Genomic DNA, 17,500 nt, shown 5'->3' on the forward strand with positions numbered 1-17,500 from the left:
CCACAGAGATCGAGCTGCGCAGGTGAAAAGATGCGACTGCTGTTACCTCAAGTACCGGAGGGGACTTGTGCTATGTATGACTTAGTCCACATTGCAGCCGGCTTGTGGGAGAAGAAACAGCGTTCGTGACAGGGGAGGGTTGAATTGGATGATACGAAATTGGGATGGGAGAAAATATAGAAAATGGGAGAAAAAGTGGATAAAAAAAAAATACTGTAGGCAATACATTATGCATACTTAAACAGCCCTCTCAATACATGGTCCTCAAGACCCAGATTCAAATTCGGCCACAGCCCCTGGTGAACAGAATGTGTGTGTATGTGTGTGTGTGTGTGTGTGTGTGTGTGTGTGTGTGTGTGTGTGTGTGTGTGTGTGTGTGTGTGTGTGTGTGTATGTGTGTGTGTGTGTGTGTGTGTGTGTGTGTGTGTGTGTGTGTGTGTGTGTGTGTGTGTGTGTGTGTGTGTGTGTGTGTGTGTGTGTGTGTGAGATTTGGGTCATTGGTATTGAGGCTGTGTGCTATATATACTCAGGTCCTGAGGCTACACAGACTGCTTGCTAACCATCAGGCTTCAACCCTAAAACCAACGCTGAGACCACCATCCCATCAATGGACAGCTCAGCCCATGGTACACTCTGAGCCAATCACTGCATCCAGGGGCAGCGGTGGCCTAATGGTTAGAGAAGCGGGTTTGTGACCGGAAGGTCGCTGGTTCGATCCCCCGGACCGGCAGGAAATATTCTGGGCAGGGGAAAGTCAATTAATAACTCTCTCCTATCCCCTTAACACCAACCGCTGAAGTGTCCTTGAGCAAGGCACTTAACCCCCAACTGCTTCAGTGGTGTAGGATATATCAATAGTAGGAATTGAGTGGGCGGCTAGGTGGTGCAGTGGGCAAGGCGCTCACCACCAATGCAGGAGACGCTGGGTTCGAGCCCAGCTCTCCGCATTGCTATCAGCTTGGCTGGTCGTTCATACTAATACAATTGGCAGTATTAGGGGGTGGGAAGCTGATGGGTGGGGATCGGACGTTGTGGACAGCGACTCCTACAGGTCGGTTGGTGCGCCTGCGCAGCAGAATCAGGAAGCGACGGGGGCGGCGTGCCCTCCAAAAACGCAGACCCACGACGCTGAGAGATTGCGCTGTGCAGGTGAAAAGATGCGACTGCTGCTTCCTCGAGTACCGGAGGGGACACGTGATGTAAGGCTTCGTCCACATTGCAGCCGGCTTGTGGGAGGCATGGCCTAACAGCGTTCGAGACAGGGGAGGGTATAATTGGACGATACGAAATTGGGATGGGAGAAAAATAGAAAAATGGGAGAAAAAGTAGATTAAAAAAAAATAGTAAGAATTGAGTCAAATGACTTACTCACTCTGTGGATCCGGTTAATAACAAGGTTTATTAGCCAGATAGATCAAATATATACAAGTAGTTAGAGAGGATAGGGAACAAAGAAGAAGGGAGGGGGGTGTCTTTACATGAAAGTTGGGGGTCAATATATTATTCCACAGTGGCAGACTGTGGTTGTACTGGGCAGCTCCAAGGTGTGAATGGAACTGTGTGAATGTGAAGCAGGTCGTTCCTGAAAAAGAGCATCCGCTCAGCGAACCTACCCTGGGTAAATAATAAATAAAAATTTTAAATAAAATAAAAATCCAGGACAGCTCAGCCCATGGTACGCTCTGAGCCAATCACTGGATCCAGGACAGCTCAGCCCATGGTACGCTCTGAGCCAGTCACTGCATTACTGGACAGCTCAGCCCATGGTACGCTCTGAGCCAGTCACTGCATCACTGGACAGCTCAGCCCATGGCATGGTACGCTCTGTGCCAATCACTGCATCACTGGACAGCTCAGCCCATGGTACGCTCTGAGCCAATCACTGCATCACTGGACAGCTCAGCCCATGGTACGCTCTGAGCCAATCACTGCATCACTGGACAGCTCAGCCCATGGTACGCTCTGAGCCAATCACTGCATCCAGGACAGCTCAGCCCATGGTACGCTCTGAGCCAATCACTGCATCTAAGACAGAAAACCACTCAAATCAACCACTCAAGAAAAACAACAACAGGATCGATCATATTCATAAACCATCACAATTTTACCACCAGAAAACCAACTGTTGCTTGAGATTCCTTCTCGGTAAGCAGGTCATCACGACTATCTGACTCGACTAACTCTTCCAATCCTCAAACTAAGACTACAAATGAACACTGAATAGCCACACATTTAAAACCGAGCAATCAATAACAAAAAGAACAAGCTTGTGGGGGGAACGGCTAAAGCACTGCCACCGTTAACAACCAAGAGGACGCCTTGGACGGTAAGTCAATACAATCACCGCCTACTGTATAGTAACAGTAATGTGAAATCTATATGGGTTAGAACTGGAAGTGCACCCCCTAACTATTCATTACCTACTACAGTACCTCACATAACACATTCTAACTATTCATTATCTATACCTCTACCTCACAGAACACATTCTAACAATTCATTATCTATACCTCTACCTGAAATAACATGTTATAATAACTATTCATTTTGTAGATACAGTACAGAATTTTGCCATCCGGACACATGCTATTTGAAATATGAATATAGAATAGAATATCAGGCCTATAAATGACCTTATTATGGCCAAGTCATACATCTATGGATCGGGTCAGATCTCCTCTTTCCAATGGCAGAGTTAAATCTGGATTTATTACCACCAGGCGCCCGTTACAGGCAGCAAAGACCGTGGATGAAACTGTAAGTACAGTTACTTTTGTACTTGTGTACATTTTTCACTAGATTGTGATGCGTTTTTTTTCTAGACGTTCACAGAAAGGTTAAGAAACAATATACTTGTATTTTATGGCAATAACGTTCAAGGTTTGTTTGATCTGTGAGATATAATCACGAAAACAACGTCAATATTTTCTTTTCGCGTCAGCCAGCTGCAGCTTTGACAGCGGCTGGTGTGAGCTGGGTAGTGTAGTTTTATGAAATTTCTATGTCCATCGAAAGCCCTGGTCTCCTCTTTCTTAGGATGGCGTCATTTCCTCGCGTCTAAATCATCCAGTTTCTGATGCAATGCGCAGAGATTTTTATAAGCTCATATTTAGCTAATAACACTTAAAATTAGGGATGTTCGATATTGGCTTTTTTACCGATATCCGATATACCGATATTGTCCAACTCTTAATTTCCGATACCGATATCAACCGATACCGATATGCAGGGTTTCCCCCCAAAAAAACGGAATAATTTCAGGTAATTAACATTACATATCTCTTGTCGTGGAATTAACACATTATATTAATTAACATTATGCATACTTTTGACAATAAATAATAATAAGAATGTGTTCTTACTTGCTTGCCTGGGTAAATAAAGGTTAAATAAATGTTAAAAAAAAAAAAAAAAAAAAAAAAATTATAGTACTAACAATAACAATAATGACAATAGAATAATAGACAATAGAATAATTTTAGATATTACATTTGAATGCCAACATCGGCCGATAATATCGGTAGGCCGATAATATCGGACATCCCTACTTAAAGTCATTGGTAAACAAATATAGTGCTGAAAATATACACTTTGACTGCTGTTTTGATAGGGTTAGGGTCTTTACTCTTGGCTACATTTGAAAAAGAAACGCAACATTAATTACAATACTGACTGTATTGATCTATTTATGACGTGAAATAAATCTCAACCCGGTACCGGGCCAATCGGGCTTAAGGGGTTAAATACACATTGAGCTGGTGTTAAATGTACTATTTTATAAATGTATTAACTCTCAATAACTGTCAAACTAAACAAATGTGTGCAAAACTGTTTAGAGCCTGGGATATGTGTGAGATTATGTGAGAAAAATATTGTGAAGTGCCCCTTTATCTAAATATATATTGTTAGTATTACAATCATATTATAGTAACCCTGTTAGGTAGCCTATAATGCATTACTCCCAAAACACAGATACATAGATTATCAATTGCATGCAGTGATTTTTAACAACAAAGCTGTACCAAGCCAACCCTGTCCTACTTAATGTTATTGATGTATCACAGATTGTGCATCAAGCACACAGTGCAACGACTCTGCTAAATCGTACCTTTTCTCAATGTCACATCACCATAACAGCATAGAGCGTGGGAGAGTGTGCAAATGTGTGATGCTCATTGCTCGCTTACATAAGTGTGTGTGTGCTTGTGTGCCTATGTGTGTCTATGAGGACAGATGTGGGTGTATGGCATTTCAAGGACTGGTGTCTTTTTACTTGTATATCTGATATGTGTGTTGTGTTGTGTTGTGTTGTGTTGTGTTGTGTTGTGTTGTGTTCAAATCATGTCGCCTCATAAATAAAAAGAAGTGACAGATAAGAGGAAAGAGACAGACAGAGATGGAGTGAGAAGGAAAACGATAACATCACTCACAAGAAGCAATAACCATGGTATGAAAACAACCAGTGCGCGCGCGCGTGTGTGTGTGTGTGTGTGTGTGTGTGTGTGTGTGTGTGTGTGTGTGTGTGTGTGTGTGTGTGTGTGTGTGTGTGTGTGTGTGTGTGTGTGTGTGCGCGTGCACATCCGTGCATAGCACTACCTGTCTAGCCAGGCCAGTAGGCTCTTGGCAGCGGTGATGAGGTCGACCACGGAGGTCAGGAGGTCGTTGGGAAGCCGCCGCGAAGTTCTGCTCTCTGATTGGCTGCTCCGGCGCCGGCCAGAGATAAAGTTCTGTAGGTTTTTTGCTGAGGCGCCCAGCTTGTGGGCCAGAGTTCTCACGCTCTCCGTCTCCAAGCCAGAGTTCTACCAGAGATCATGAGAAAAGACACAGAACCAACAGTACGTCAGATGGAGGAGTAACGGCATGCTAGGTAGCATAATCCTAGTTCACTATTCCAATGAATTTAAAGCTTAAATGACCATTTCACCTATTTTTAACCATGGGTTACAGTCGAGGAAATAATGTCTGCAGTTCTCTAATAATAATAATAATAATAAGTAAGGGATAATGTATGGCTACGAGGTCATTGTCGCAAAATAATTGACCGACACGGAGTTTAAAATACAGAGGCGCCGCGCCGAGGTGTTTTAAACGTAGTGAAGGTCAATAATTTTGCGACAATGACCGAGTAGGCTATACATTATCCCGCTTATTACATGGCTAACTTACTAACAATATACCTAATTCATTTTACATCGACTCGCAACACTGGTTCTGCCTGCGTTCTGGCTCCGCTCGTCGCTCCGCCCCCTGTCATCGCCGGCAGCAGAACACCGAGTGTCTAATTGCACTGAAACAGTGTGTGTCAGTGGGCTTGATTGCGAACAGCTGCGCACTGCGGTCATTATTGAAAAAACAGCGGTCATTATTGAAAAATAATGACCGCTGTCGGAGGGCTATTGACCAATCACAAGCAAGCATTTCGGCGAATGTGAAAACGCCATGTAATAATAAAGGTTATTTGTATAGCACCTTTCATACAAAAATTGCAGCTCAAAGTGCTTCACAGCAGTAAAAAAAGACTCGTAAAATTAGCACAAAATTGGCAGATCAAGAGCAATGCATAAAGTACAGACATAAAATGGGTGGGAGTGGGGGAGGGGATGTCATTTGTGGTGTCTGTAATAATATAATAAAATTTTTGATTTTTATGTTCTGTATTTATTCTTTTTGTTATTCTATTGTCATTATTGTTATTGTTAGTACTATTATTGTCCTGTGAAGTCCTGTCCATTATTATTATTGTATTGTGTGTTGTCATGTTTTTATATTTCATGTAAAAGAAAAGAAAGAAAATGTGAGGTTTTTGTCCGCTGCTCACCCACTCGCTCTGTTCCTTTAAGATATTTCGGTTAATTAATTGCATTCTCCTCTCCACACGCTTCTTCCTGTAGATGCCGTTTGATTGGTGCTCCCCCAAACACACGCTTCTGGAGCAATGGTCAATCTCATCCCGCAGCTGTCACAGCTTGTCATTAAGCACCCCTTGGCTTTATATACCCTGATTCCCCATTTATTGATGTTGGATCGTTCTGAAATATTCTCTGCATTTGCCGTTTCCTTCCGTCGCTGCTTTCCCTGTGCTTTGCCTCCCAGGACTCTCGAGGAGTATTCCGTTTGGAGAACCTGCTTCCCCGTTACGAAGCGCTCGCCCTGTTTGATCCGCTCGCTTCACGCACAGCGCTCTGGTGAGTTTTTGCAAGACAGTCTTTTGGATTCAATCGTTTTTTGTGTGTGTTAAAGCACTGAAGAGATCCTGTTTTTCGTTCAGACTGTTCTCACCCTTTTTGCCTGTTTGGATATTCACTTTGGATTTATTATTGTTTGGACATTGCTCACTGTGTGTTTCACACCGAAGATTCTGTCACTTGGATTTATTGTTTGGACATTGCTCACTGTGTGTTCACACCGGAGATTCTGTCACTTGGATTTATCTGTTTGGACAAGTCACTTCACCTGTTCACCTGTCAGTTTCCAATTGTGCACTGAGCTAACTCGGACTCTCTCTCTCCCTATCCGCCACCACCCCGGAGTATATGCTGGGAGGATTCTGCAGAGCGGCTCAGACGTCACGGACAGATTTCACAAACGTAACCCCCCGGGAGAAGCTGCAGAGCAGCAAACATTCCTCACATGCCTGTTTCCCAGTTTGTTCTGTTCTCCACCAAATTCTTTCTGTTTACTCAGTAAATAAACAAGCCCTTGATTTTGGCTAACTCTGAAACTACTCTCTCTGTGCCGTTTGCGTTTGGGGTCGGTGTCAAACCATAACATTACGATCCAACCAATATGACGACCCCAGCCGACACAGAGAGAGTCAGAACAGCACTAGCTGGCCAGATCGAGTTAACCAAGGATCACAGTCACCAACTAGACAGGGCTGCGGCTGCTGTACAGGAACTCAGGGAGCAGGTCCAGCCTATTCAGGGGTCCCTGGCCGCTCTGGCAGGCCAGCAATCAAGTATTCTCCTCCATCTACACACGCTGAGTGACACCGTTAACGCCTTGCTTGTACCCCCACTTCCTTCAGGAACATTGGCTGGAGCATCCCCCGCAGCCCTGGCAGGCCCCGCGCTTCCCGATCCCGCACCTCGGGAGCCCCGTCTCTCCGAACCACGGCTGTTCGACGGCAACTTCGAGGATTGTGCCACATTCATCATGCAATGTGAGTTGGTTTTTCGTCATCAACCCAGTCGTTTTACTTCAAGAGGAGCCCAAGTGGCCTATATGACTAACTTGCTCTCAGGCCGGGCAGCCCAGTGGGTCACTTCCTTCTGGGCAATGGAGGCAGACTTCTGTTTCTCCTATCCAGACTTCGTGGCTGAGCTCCGCAGGGTGTTCCACCATCCAGCCCGTGGTCTGGACCCTGGAGCCCGGTTGGGTACCTTCCGGCAGGGCAGCGGCGGGGTTACCGACTACGTGCTGGAGTTCAGACTGGCGGCGGTGGAGAGCGGTTGGAACGACCAAGCACTTCGTCTTACCTTCATGAGGGGGCTCAGTGACGCAGTCAGGGACCAGCTCGCGACCCGGGAGGAACCTGAGTCCCTCGAGGACCTGTTCAGCCTCGCCATTCGCATCGACGGACGCCTCCAGGAGAGAAGACGTGAGAGAACCCGACAGGGACCTCCTGAGGTACTCCGAACCCCCCGTACTCGTGACGGTACTGCTGGTCGCCCTGCCCCCAACACGACTGGTGGTTTTTTCCCCTCCCGTTCGGTACCCGAGGAGGAACCCATGCAGCTGGGACGTTCTCATCTGAGCCAAGCTGAACGGGAGGCGAGGTTCAGGTCCGGTCTCTGCCTCTACTGCGGTCGGGAGGGACACCGAATCGCCAACTGCCCCACCCGGCCAAAAGACCAGGCTCGCCGGGACCCCGGGAGATCCTGGTGAGCCGTTTTTCTCATTCCCAGAGCCGTGCACCACCTGGCCATCTGATGAGCGTCACCCTGGCCTGGGCGGACCAACGGGCCACGGTGGAGGCACTCATTGACTCGGGGGCAGACGAGAGTTTCCTCGACTTCGAGTTTGCTACCCGGGCCAACATTCCACTTGAGGACCTAGTGAGGCCTTTGGAGATATTCGCATTGGACCAACACCGCCTGGCCGACATCTCTCAACGCACCTGCCCTGTCATGCTGACCATTGCTGGAAACCACGTTGAGAGACTCCAGTTCCTTATCACCAGATCCCCTCTTGTCACAGTAGTCCTGGGTCGGCCCTGGCTCGCGCTGCACGAGCCCCACATCGCCTGGTCCTCCGGTACCATCAAGGGCTGGAGCTCCTCCTGTCATGCCCAGTGTCTACAGGCGGCGTCCTGTCCCCCGCCCCGGAGGTCCGTTGGTGAGCCGCCTCCAGACTTTTCGACCATACCCCCCGAGTACCACGACCTCATGGAGGTTTTCAGTAAGTCCAGGGCTCAGGCCCTTCCACCCCACCGTCCGTACGACTGTGCCATCGACCTCCGCCAAGGGGCTCCCCTTCCCGGCAGCCGCCTCTACAGTCTGACCGTTCCGGAGAAGGCGGCGATGGATCAATACATCTCTGAGTCCTTGGAAGCAGGACTCATTCGGCCTTCCTCCTCCCCGGTGGCGGCCGGTTTCTTCTTTGTTGGGAAGAAGGACGGGGACCTTCGACCCTGCATCGACTATCGCCAGCTCAACGAGATCACCATTAAGAACAAATACCCTCTACCTCTCATGAACTCCACCTTCGAGCCTCTCACCCAGGCTACCGTCTTTACCAAGCTGGACCTCCGGAGTGCCTACCATCTAGTCCGTATCCGTGAGGGCGATGAATGGAAGACCGCCTTCAAGACTCCCAGGGGCCACTACGAGTACCTGGTGATGCCGTTCGGCCTCACCAACGCTCCAGCGGTATTCCAGGCGCTCATGAACGACGTCCTTCGTGACATGCTGGAGGAGTTTGTGGTAGTGTACCTGGACGACATCCTCATCTTCTCCAAGACCCTCGAGGAGCACATCCAGCATGTCCGCCGTGTGCTGGAGCGCCTCCTCCACAATCGGCTCTTCGTCAAGGCGGAGAAGTGCCGATTCCACTCCGACTCCGTCGATTACCTGGGCTTCATCGTGGAGAAGGGCTTGACCCGAGCTGATCCTCGCAAGATCCAAGCAGTGGAGGAATGGCCTGAACCCACCTCTCGGAAGGAGTTACAGAGTTTCCTCGGGTTCGCCAACTTCTACCGAAGGTTCATCCGGAACTACAGTCAAGTGGCGGAACCGCTTACCAGACTAACCTCTTCCGCCCTGCCGTTCGACTGGTCCCCAGCGGCGTGTGCTGCGTTCCGCTCCCTCAAGAAGAGGTTCACTTCCGCCCCGATCTTGCTCCACCCAGACCCCAAGAGACAGTTCATCGTTGAGGTGGACGCCTCGGATACTGGACTGGGAGCTGTCTTATCCCAGCGTTCGGCAACGGACCAGAAGGTACATCCGTGCGCCTTCTACTCGCGTCGGTTCCTCCCTGCCAAGAGGAACTACGACATCGGCAATCGGGAGCTGCTGGCGGTCGTGGCTGCTTTGGAGGAGTGGCGTCATTGGCTTGAGGGGGCCGAGGAGCCGTTTACCATCTGGACGGACCACAAGAACCTGACGTACATCCGTGCTTCCAAGCGCCTAAACGGTCGGCAGGCAAGATGGGCCAGCTTCCTCAGTCGGTTCGACTTCTCGCTGACGTTTCGTCCTGGTTCCCGCAACACGAAGGCCGACTCCCTGTCCCGGTTGCACTCCAAGGGGGCTCCACCCACTGAGGACCCGACTCCCATCCTCCCGGAGGCCAGGGTGGTAGGAGCCGTCACCTTGGGCATCGAGGGGGTGGTAAGGCGTGCCCTACGCTTCCATCGCGCTCCAAGCAACGTACCGATTCATCGTCTCTTCGTCCCCGCCCGCAGCAAGGCCTCCCACCAGGCACCCTCCGGGCTGTTACAGCCACTTCCCGTTCCGAGCCGTCCTTGGTCACATGTGGCGCTGGACTTCGTCACAGGTCTTCCCTCCTCCCAGGGGAACACTTGCCTTCTGACCGTGGTGGATCGGTTCAGCAAGGGGGTTCACCTCGTGGCCCTTTCCAAGCTTCCCTCGGCGGCCGAGACGGCGGACCTCCTGACACACCACGTGTTTCGCCTCCATGGTTTTCCCCAGGACATCGTCTCGGACCGGGGGCCCCAGTTCACCTCCCAGGTATGGCGGGCTTTTTGCAAGGGATTGGGGGCGACGGTCAGTCTTTCCTCTGGTTATCATCCCCAGACTAACGGACAAACGGAGAGGATGAACCAGAGCGTGGAGTCTGCTCTTCGGTGTGTGGCAGCCGAGAGACCAGCTTCTTGGAGCCGTTTCCTTCCCTGGGTCGAGTACTCCATCAACTCCATGGTCAGTTCCGCCACCGGCCTCTCACCTTTTGAGGTATCCTTGGGCTACCAACCCCCTCTTTTCCCTGCACAGGAGACGGAGGTGGCAGTTCCCTCCGTGCAGGACCACCTCGACCGCTGCCGACGGGTCTGGGAGATCACCAGGACCGCGCTGCTCCGGACATCTGAGCGCGCCTGTCGTGGGGCTGACCGGCGCCGGGTTCCTGCGCCGACGTACCACCCTGGGCAGAGGGTGTGGCTTTCCGCGAGGGACCTCCCGCTTCGGTCCTCGGCCAAGAAACTTAACCCCCGGTTCGTCGGACCTTTCGAGGTTCTGAAGGTACTCAGTCCGGCGGCTCTGCGTCTTAAACTTCCTGCGTCCATGCACATTCACCCCGTTTTCCATGTGTCCCGGGTTAAGCCTGTCTCCCTCAGTCCCCTGATGCCTCCAGCTCCTGATCCACCACCTCCCGAGATGGTGGACGGTCACCCCCAGTGGCAGGTCCGCCGGTTGATGGGCGTTCAACGGCGGGGTCGGGGGTTCCAGTACCTGGTGGACTGGGAGGGTTACGGCCCGGAGGAACGGAGCTGGGTCTCCCGACAGCTCATCGTGGATCCCGGCCTGATCACAGACTTCCATCGTGCCCATCCGGGCGAGCCGGGTCGGCCTGGTCGCCGGGTGGCTCCCGTGGAGGGGGGGGTACTGTGAGGTTTTTGTCCGCTGCTCACCCACTCGCTCTGTTCCTTTAAGATATTTCGGTTAATTAATTGCATTCTCCTCTCCACACGCTTCTTCCTGTAGATGCCGTTTGATTGGTGCTCCCCCAACCACAAGCTTCTGGAGCAATGGTCAATCTCATCCCGCAGCTGTCACAGCTTGTCATTAAGCACCCCTTGGCTTTATATACCCTGATTCCCCATTTATTGATGTTGGATCGTTCTGAAATATTCTCTGCATTTGCCGTTTCCTTCCGTCGCTGCTTTCCCTGTGCTTTGCCTCCCAGGACTCTTGAGGAGTATTCCGTTTGGAGAACCTGCTTCCCCGTTACGAAGCGCTCGCCCTGTTTGATCCGCTCGCTTCACGCACAGCGCTCTGGTGAGTTTTTGCAAGACAGTCTTTTGGATTCAATCGTTTTTTGTGTGTGTTAAAGCACTGAAGAGATCCTGTTTTTCGTTCAGACTGTTCTCACCCTTTTTGCCTGTTTGGATATTCACTTTGGATTTATTATTGTTTGGACATTGCTCACTGTGTGTTTCACACCGAAGATTCTGTCACTTGGATTTATTGTTTGGACATTGCTCACTGTGTGTTCACACCGAAGATTCTGTCACTTGGATTTATCTGTTTGGACAAGTCACTTCACCTGTTCACCTGTCAGTTTCCAATTGTGCACTGAGCTAACTCGGACTCTCTCTCTCCCTATCCGCCACCACCCCGGAGTATATGCTGGGAGGATTCTGCAGAGCGGCTCAGACGTCACGGACAGATTTCACAAACATAACCCCCCGGGAGAAGCTGCAGAGCAGCAAACATTCCTCACATGCCTGTTTCCCAGTTTGTTCTGTTCTCCACCAAATTCTTTCTGTTTACTCAGTAAATAAACAAGCCCTTGATTTTGGCTAACTCTGAAACTACTCTCTCTGTGCCGTTTGCGTTTGGGGTCGGTGTCAAACCATAACAGAAAATTCTCAAAAAATGTATAATAGATAGCAGCAAAATAGACAAAGTCAAGGTAAGGCATAGAATATTAAATCACATAGTTTTTCATATTAGGATCTATAACATCTTAACTCATTCACTGCCAACGACGAGTATTCTCGTTATTGGGCGCCAATCGTTGAACGCCAACAACGAGTATACTCGTTATTTGATCGTTATTTATTTTATTCGATATTTCTATTCATTACAGGCACACGGACTCAGGGTTAACATAGGGAAACATGAGAATGTAAAAGTGCAATATTGGCCGCATCACGCTAGACGGCGGTATCGAACACCCTTTATACCCTTGCATCTTTCTCTGTGGGATGGCCACAGGTCTCCGGTTTCATGTTTCCTTGTCGGGCGAGGGCAGCCGTTCTGCCGGTTCCATCGAAGCGTGTCAAATATCTCCGATCCATATGTTGTGGTGGATTATGCCATCGACCAAATGGACATTGGATATACCAGATGGCGAACAAACAATTGGAATATTATTCTTTGGAATACTCCCGGTCACAGGTAAGGAGGATTTGACATCAATTTTAGCTTGATCCTGCAATGCTTTAATACCGATCGGGCTGATAACCGTTTTTAGTGTTCAATGCGAATGCCGCTACTATTATGACTAAATAATCAGAAATGCCCCCCCCCCCCCTTTCATGCATTCATGATGGAACATAATAGCTATGATGTAGATTTAATTTCGGGATAATAGCGTATACAGGCAAGAAATGGCAACGTCTATAGTGGAATCAACGTATAGGGCTTTAACTCAGGATTTCATGAATTACCCTAGACCGCTCTAAAACCATACTTATATTCACCATGGTATAACACAGGAACGTATGGAAATGTATATGTAAAATGTATTCTTTCTCACATATTGAACGATAGATAGGTGATGTCAAATGGCCCATAGTATTGTATCCATAGCTATAATATAGAATATAGTTATAGCTCTACAAACAAGGTGACTCAGTCCTATATTTTAAAGCGTGGCAATGCGAGAATATGGCCATGGCTAATCCCCGGAGCTGAATGAATTATTAGGCCTCTTTGTTTACGGGTTGATTGTCACTGATACACATCATTTTAACTTTAGCTTTTGTGATTTATGATCACAGGGACTCGAACCCATGATGGTCTAGTAGTTTTTACCTAAAGATTACTCTTTATTATTGCAAAACAAAGAAAATCTATGTAATAGGGGTCTGCTCTCTGCCTGAGGGGGCCTGATGCAACTAAGCTCTCAAGACACAGAACACGTTGTCAAGGTTTATGTCCAAGTATCACATGTTGTCCTCACAACAGAGTCATAGGATTCAGGTAAAAAATCTGCATAATGCCCCTTTAAGGCTAGCACGTGAATGTTGAGGTCTTTCTATAAATAAATAACTACTGCATGATACTCACTCAAGCCATCACATGTTGTTGAGAAGAAGCCTGTTAGATTAGTTTGTGGCAGGCAGCACACATCTTGTTCTTTCAACACAACTATTGTTAAGAATTAATTTGTAGAAAGACCACTCATACGACTCAGTGTGGTGTCCTTGTGCAGGGTATCTTCTCAAGGGATGGAATAACACACAAAACAAACGACTGAATTCAATAACTTGTTTTCATGACAGTGTAAGCCTTAAGGGCTTGAAGCCATCTGTGATGGTCTGTCCATATCTGTCCCTACAAAAGTAGACCAAGCATTTCACTGACGTTACACTAAAAGTTATCCGAGCCAGCCAGCAGAGCAAGCTCTGCCATGACAAGAATTCATTCAAGTCATGGAAGTGAATGGGATAGAGATGTGTCTGTCGTTTTGTATGTCAGAAACCAAATTACATTCACCACCAACACACAGGAGCTTTGTCATATCATATTTGATAACATAAGTGGATAAACATTAGCATATCGCTAACCGCAATTAAGTTAATTATTAGCTAGTCAATATTTAGGCTACACATGTTGTCTTGAACAACGGCTTTCACAAACCATACAGTGCAGGGAATCACGAGCATGGCATTCAGATGAATTCATGAAAGCCAACTTAAATATTGAGTAGCAAACATTGACTGATGTTAGCTATGCTAACTGCAATTAGCGATAAGCTAATCTTTTTCTACTTTCGTTCAAAGAGGCTATGCTAAAGCTCCAGTTTGGATGTCAAAGGGGTATAGCAGATAGCAAGCTTATTTTCACCCACAATTCTCAATGAAACAGTTCACAACATGGTCTTTGAATGGTCTTCAGTAACCATGTCATGATTTCTGGAAAGTGACGCTGTTAGGTTTTTCAAATGTACTTGTTTGGTGCTTTGAGTGCCAGACCTACCAGTGCCATTCAGCTCCATTGTATTTGAGTTATGTATGGCCAACATACAGTACAGGAGATATGCCCCTTTAATGTTAGCTTCTTCATTTATCATTGTAGCTAGATGAGATGTAATAATTTGCTTTGTAATTTGCTCCTACTCATTCAGCTTAATAATCAAATGATTAGCAATAACTGGCTACACTTGCTTTATATAACTAGGACACTAGTCGTTTTCTTGTGAATTTGCAAAAAAAAGTAACCTGTTTTATACATTGATTAACCGCTTACAGCATTGTTATACTATAAGTCTTGTTCTTATTTTGGGGAGGAGGAGTGCAATGTCATCTCTTTAAAATAAATAAATACAAATAAATACGTATAGTCTCAAACAACATACAGACTCGTTGCTAATGAATAGTGTGAGGTTCGCCTTTCCCTTGACCTTTAATTCCCTGTCTCCTCACCTCACTAGCCCCCACCCTCGCGTTCGTTTACTCTCGTTTGCTCTTCAGCAGCCACACCCTTGGACTACCTGTCATTATGTGTTTGATTGGTCTGGTGCCGAACACACACTTCTAGTTCGAGTATCAATTACCATCACGCACCTGATGTGTATTCTAATTAGCACCCCTGTGGGCTTTAAGTACCTCGCTCTTCCCCTCAGTCCGGGTCGGGTCGTTCCGTATCATATCTCTATCACCAAGCTCCTTCGGGAGGTTCTCTGTCTGTAGGCTCCTACGGGAGTTTCTGTTTCTGTCTGTATGCTGTTTTATCTCCGGCGTGAGACGAGGTGCAAGCTTTGGCCACCTGTCGCCGTTTGCCTGGAGGGAGACATTGTACTGCGCTCTCTAATCCTCTACGGGAGGTATTCCAGTGTTCCACTTCAGACCTCCGCGCAGCAGACGCGCTCTTCACTCCAGACGCGCATCCAGACGTGCATCGAGACCTCCGAGCCAGACGCGCTCTTCACTTCAGACGCGCATCCAGACGCGCATCCAGACCTCCGAGCCTGACGCGCTCTTCACTCCAGACGCGCATCCAGACGCGCATCCAGACGCACTCCAGACGCGCATCCAGACCTCCGAGCCTGACGCGCTCTTCACTCCAGACGCGCATCCAGACGCGCATCCAGACGCACTCCAGACGCGCATCCAGACCTCCGAGCCAGACGCGCTCTTCACCCCAGACGCGCATCCAGACGCACTCCAGACGCGCATCCAGACTCCGCGCCAGATGCGCTCTCCGTACCGGCGCGTACTCCAAGCAGACGCGCACCACTCAGACCTCCGCGCCAGATGCGCCCTCCGTACCGGCGCGTACTCCAAGCAGACGCGCACCACTCAGACCTCCGCGCCAGATGCGCTCTCCGAGCCTGCGCCCTCCTACTCCTCCCTGTAAGCAGCTCCAGCCCTCGCCCTGTCCAAGGCCTTGACTCTGTTTCTCTCTGTCCCTGTCCAGTTCCTCCTAGTCCTCCTAGTCATCCCTGTCCTGTCCTCCTAGTCCTCCCTGTCCCCAGCCCGCCTCCGCGGGCCTCTGTCCCTGTTTCCCCATTCTAGTCCTCCTAGTCCTCCCTGTCCAGTCCTTCTAGTCCTCCTAGTCCTCCCTGTCCCCAGCCCGCCTCCGCGGGCCTCTGTCCCTGTTTCCCCTCTCTAGTCCTCCTAGTCCTCCCTGTCCAGTCCTTCTAGTCCTCCTAGTCCTCCTTGTCCAGTCCTCCTAGTCCTCCCTGTCCAGTCCTCCTAGTCCTCCCTGTTCCTGCCTTGTCCCTTGCCCTGGCCCAGTCCGTTAGCCTTCCCTTAGCCTTCCCCTTAGCCAGCTCGCCTCTTAAAGGCACTGTGCCTATTTTCCCAAGTTCATGTTTTCCTGTAATTTGTGTTCTCCCTTAAAGGGACAGTGCCGTTTTCTGTTGTTTTCAATAAATGCCCAGTTCTTGGCTTACTCTCATACCTGTCTTGTGTTGTGCGATTGGGGTCGGTTACAAACCATAACAAATAGTTCAGATTGTTGATACAACGGCAGGTGTCAACAAACTCTACGGCTGCCCACTCTTAGTTGATTGGTCAACTAATTGATCATTGCGATCATAATGAACTATGCCCAAATTTGGTAGAAAAAAAATCTGACTCAATATATTTAGCATGGCACTTATATTACTATTTGGCTATTAACGCAGGAATTGTGACCTTGAGGTGAAGAAAAGCATTTTATCATGCATTCTGAGAAATATGGAACAGCACTTGTTCACACTTTCAAATGTAACATTTAAATTGAATTGAATTGTTTGCTAATAGTCAAATAAACTAATACTGATTCTGATTTTTTCAACCGAATGCAGTTCACTGAAACAAACCAGTTTCACAAACCACACTAAACAAATCTTTGTTTTTATCCACTACTATTATTATTATATTTTTTTTTTGGAATGGGTAACCAGTATTTCCTGGGAAATTAAGAACACATCTCTGTCTTCACAAGGACTTTTATGCTTTGGCATACACAAATAGCAGACGCCTGATTTCAAGAGGTCCATTCATTTGCAGGACAATAGTGTGAAAAAAGTTATTCCACTGACCGGTGAAAATCTAAGGCTGGCGGATGAATCTCTCCCCATACTCACCAGGGCGCAGAGCAGGTCCACAGCCTCCAGGATGAGCTCCTGGTGTCCGATACGAGACACGGCCAGCTCCTCCAGCTCCGCATGGCTGATCCTCAACAGCCTCTCTCCACACACGCCTCCACGCTCAAACACACACACGTACTGCTGCAGGCAGTCGTCCAGGCCTGGGACACAAAGAAACACATGTTTTAAATACTTAATTTGAGATCACAGATCATATATTGCGTATACAGAGGATTCAAATATTAATAGAGGGCGAATGATGCTTCTGAAGGAAGCCACCAAGCATGGTTACCCATTACGGATGTACGGAATTACGCACGCGCACACACACGCGCATGCACACGCGCATGCACACACACACACACACACACACACACACACACACACACACACACACACACACACACACACACACACACACACACACACACACACACACACACACATTCATACAAATAAAGTTATTTATGGCTTTTCTGTTTTATAATGTATAATGGAGAGAGTAACAGCAAACAGTAAA

At 48.3% G+C, this 17,500-nt stretch overlaps 1 protein-coding gene across 1 annotated transcript in view; it reads right to left on the bottom strand.

Moving 5' to 3' along the window:
- Positions 1–17,500, bottom strand: part of cnksr2a (connector enhancer of kinase suppressor of Ras 2a) — a gene marked incomplete at both ends in the record, with an annotated part of 86,185 nt that overhangs the window by 47,627 nt on the left and 21,058 nt on the right. Inside the window, 2 exons of the mRNA XM_084325634.1 lie at positions 4,597–4,799; positions 16,978–17,141. Coding sequence (XP_084181760.1) covers positions 4,597–4,799; positions 16,978–17,141 — 367 coding nt within the window. The remainder of the gene's footprint in view (positions 1–4,596; positions 4,800–16,977; positions 17,142–17,500) is intronic.

Source organism: Notolepis coatsorum (assembly GCF_963971535.1).
Source record: "Notolepis coatsorum genome assembly, chromosome: 12".
Lineage (NCBI taxonomy): Eukaryota > Metazoa > Chordata > Actinopteri > Aulopiformes > Paralepididae > Notolepis > Notolepis coatsorum.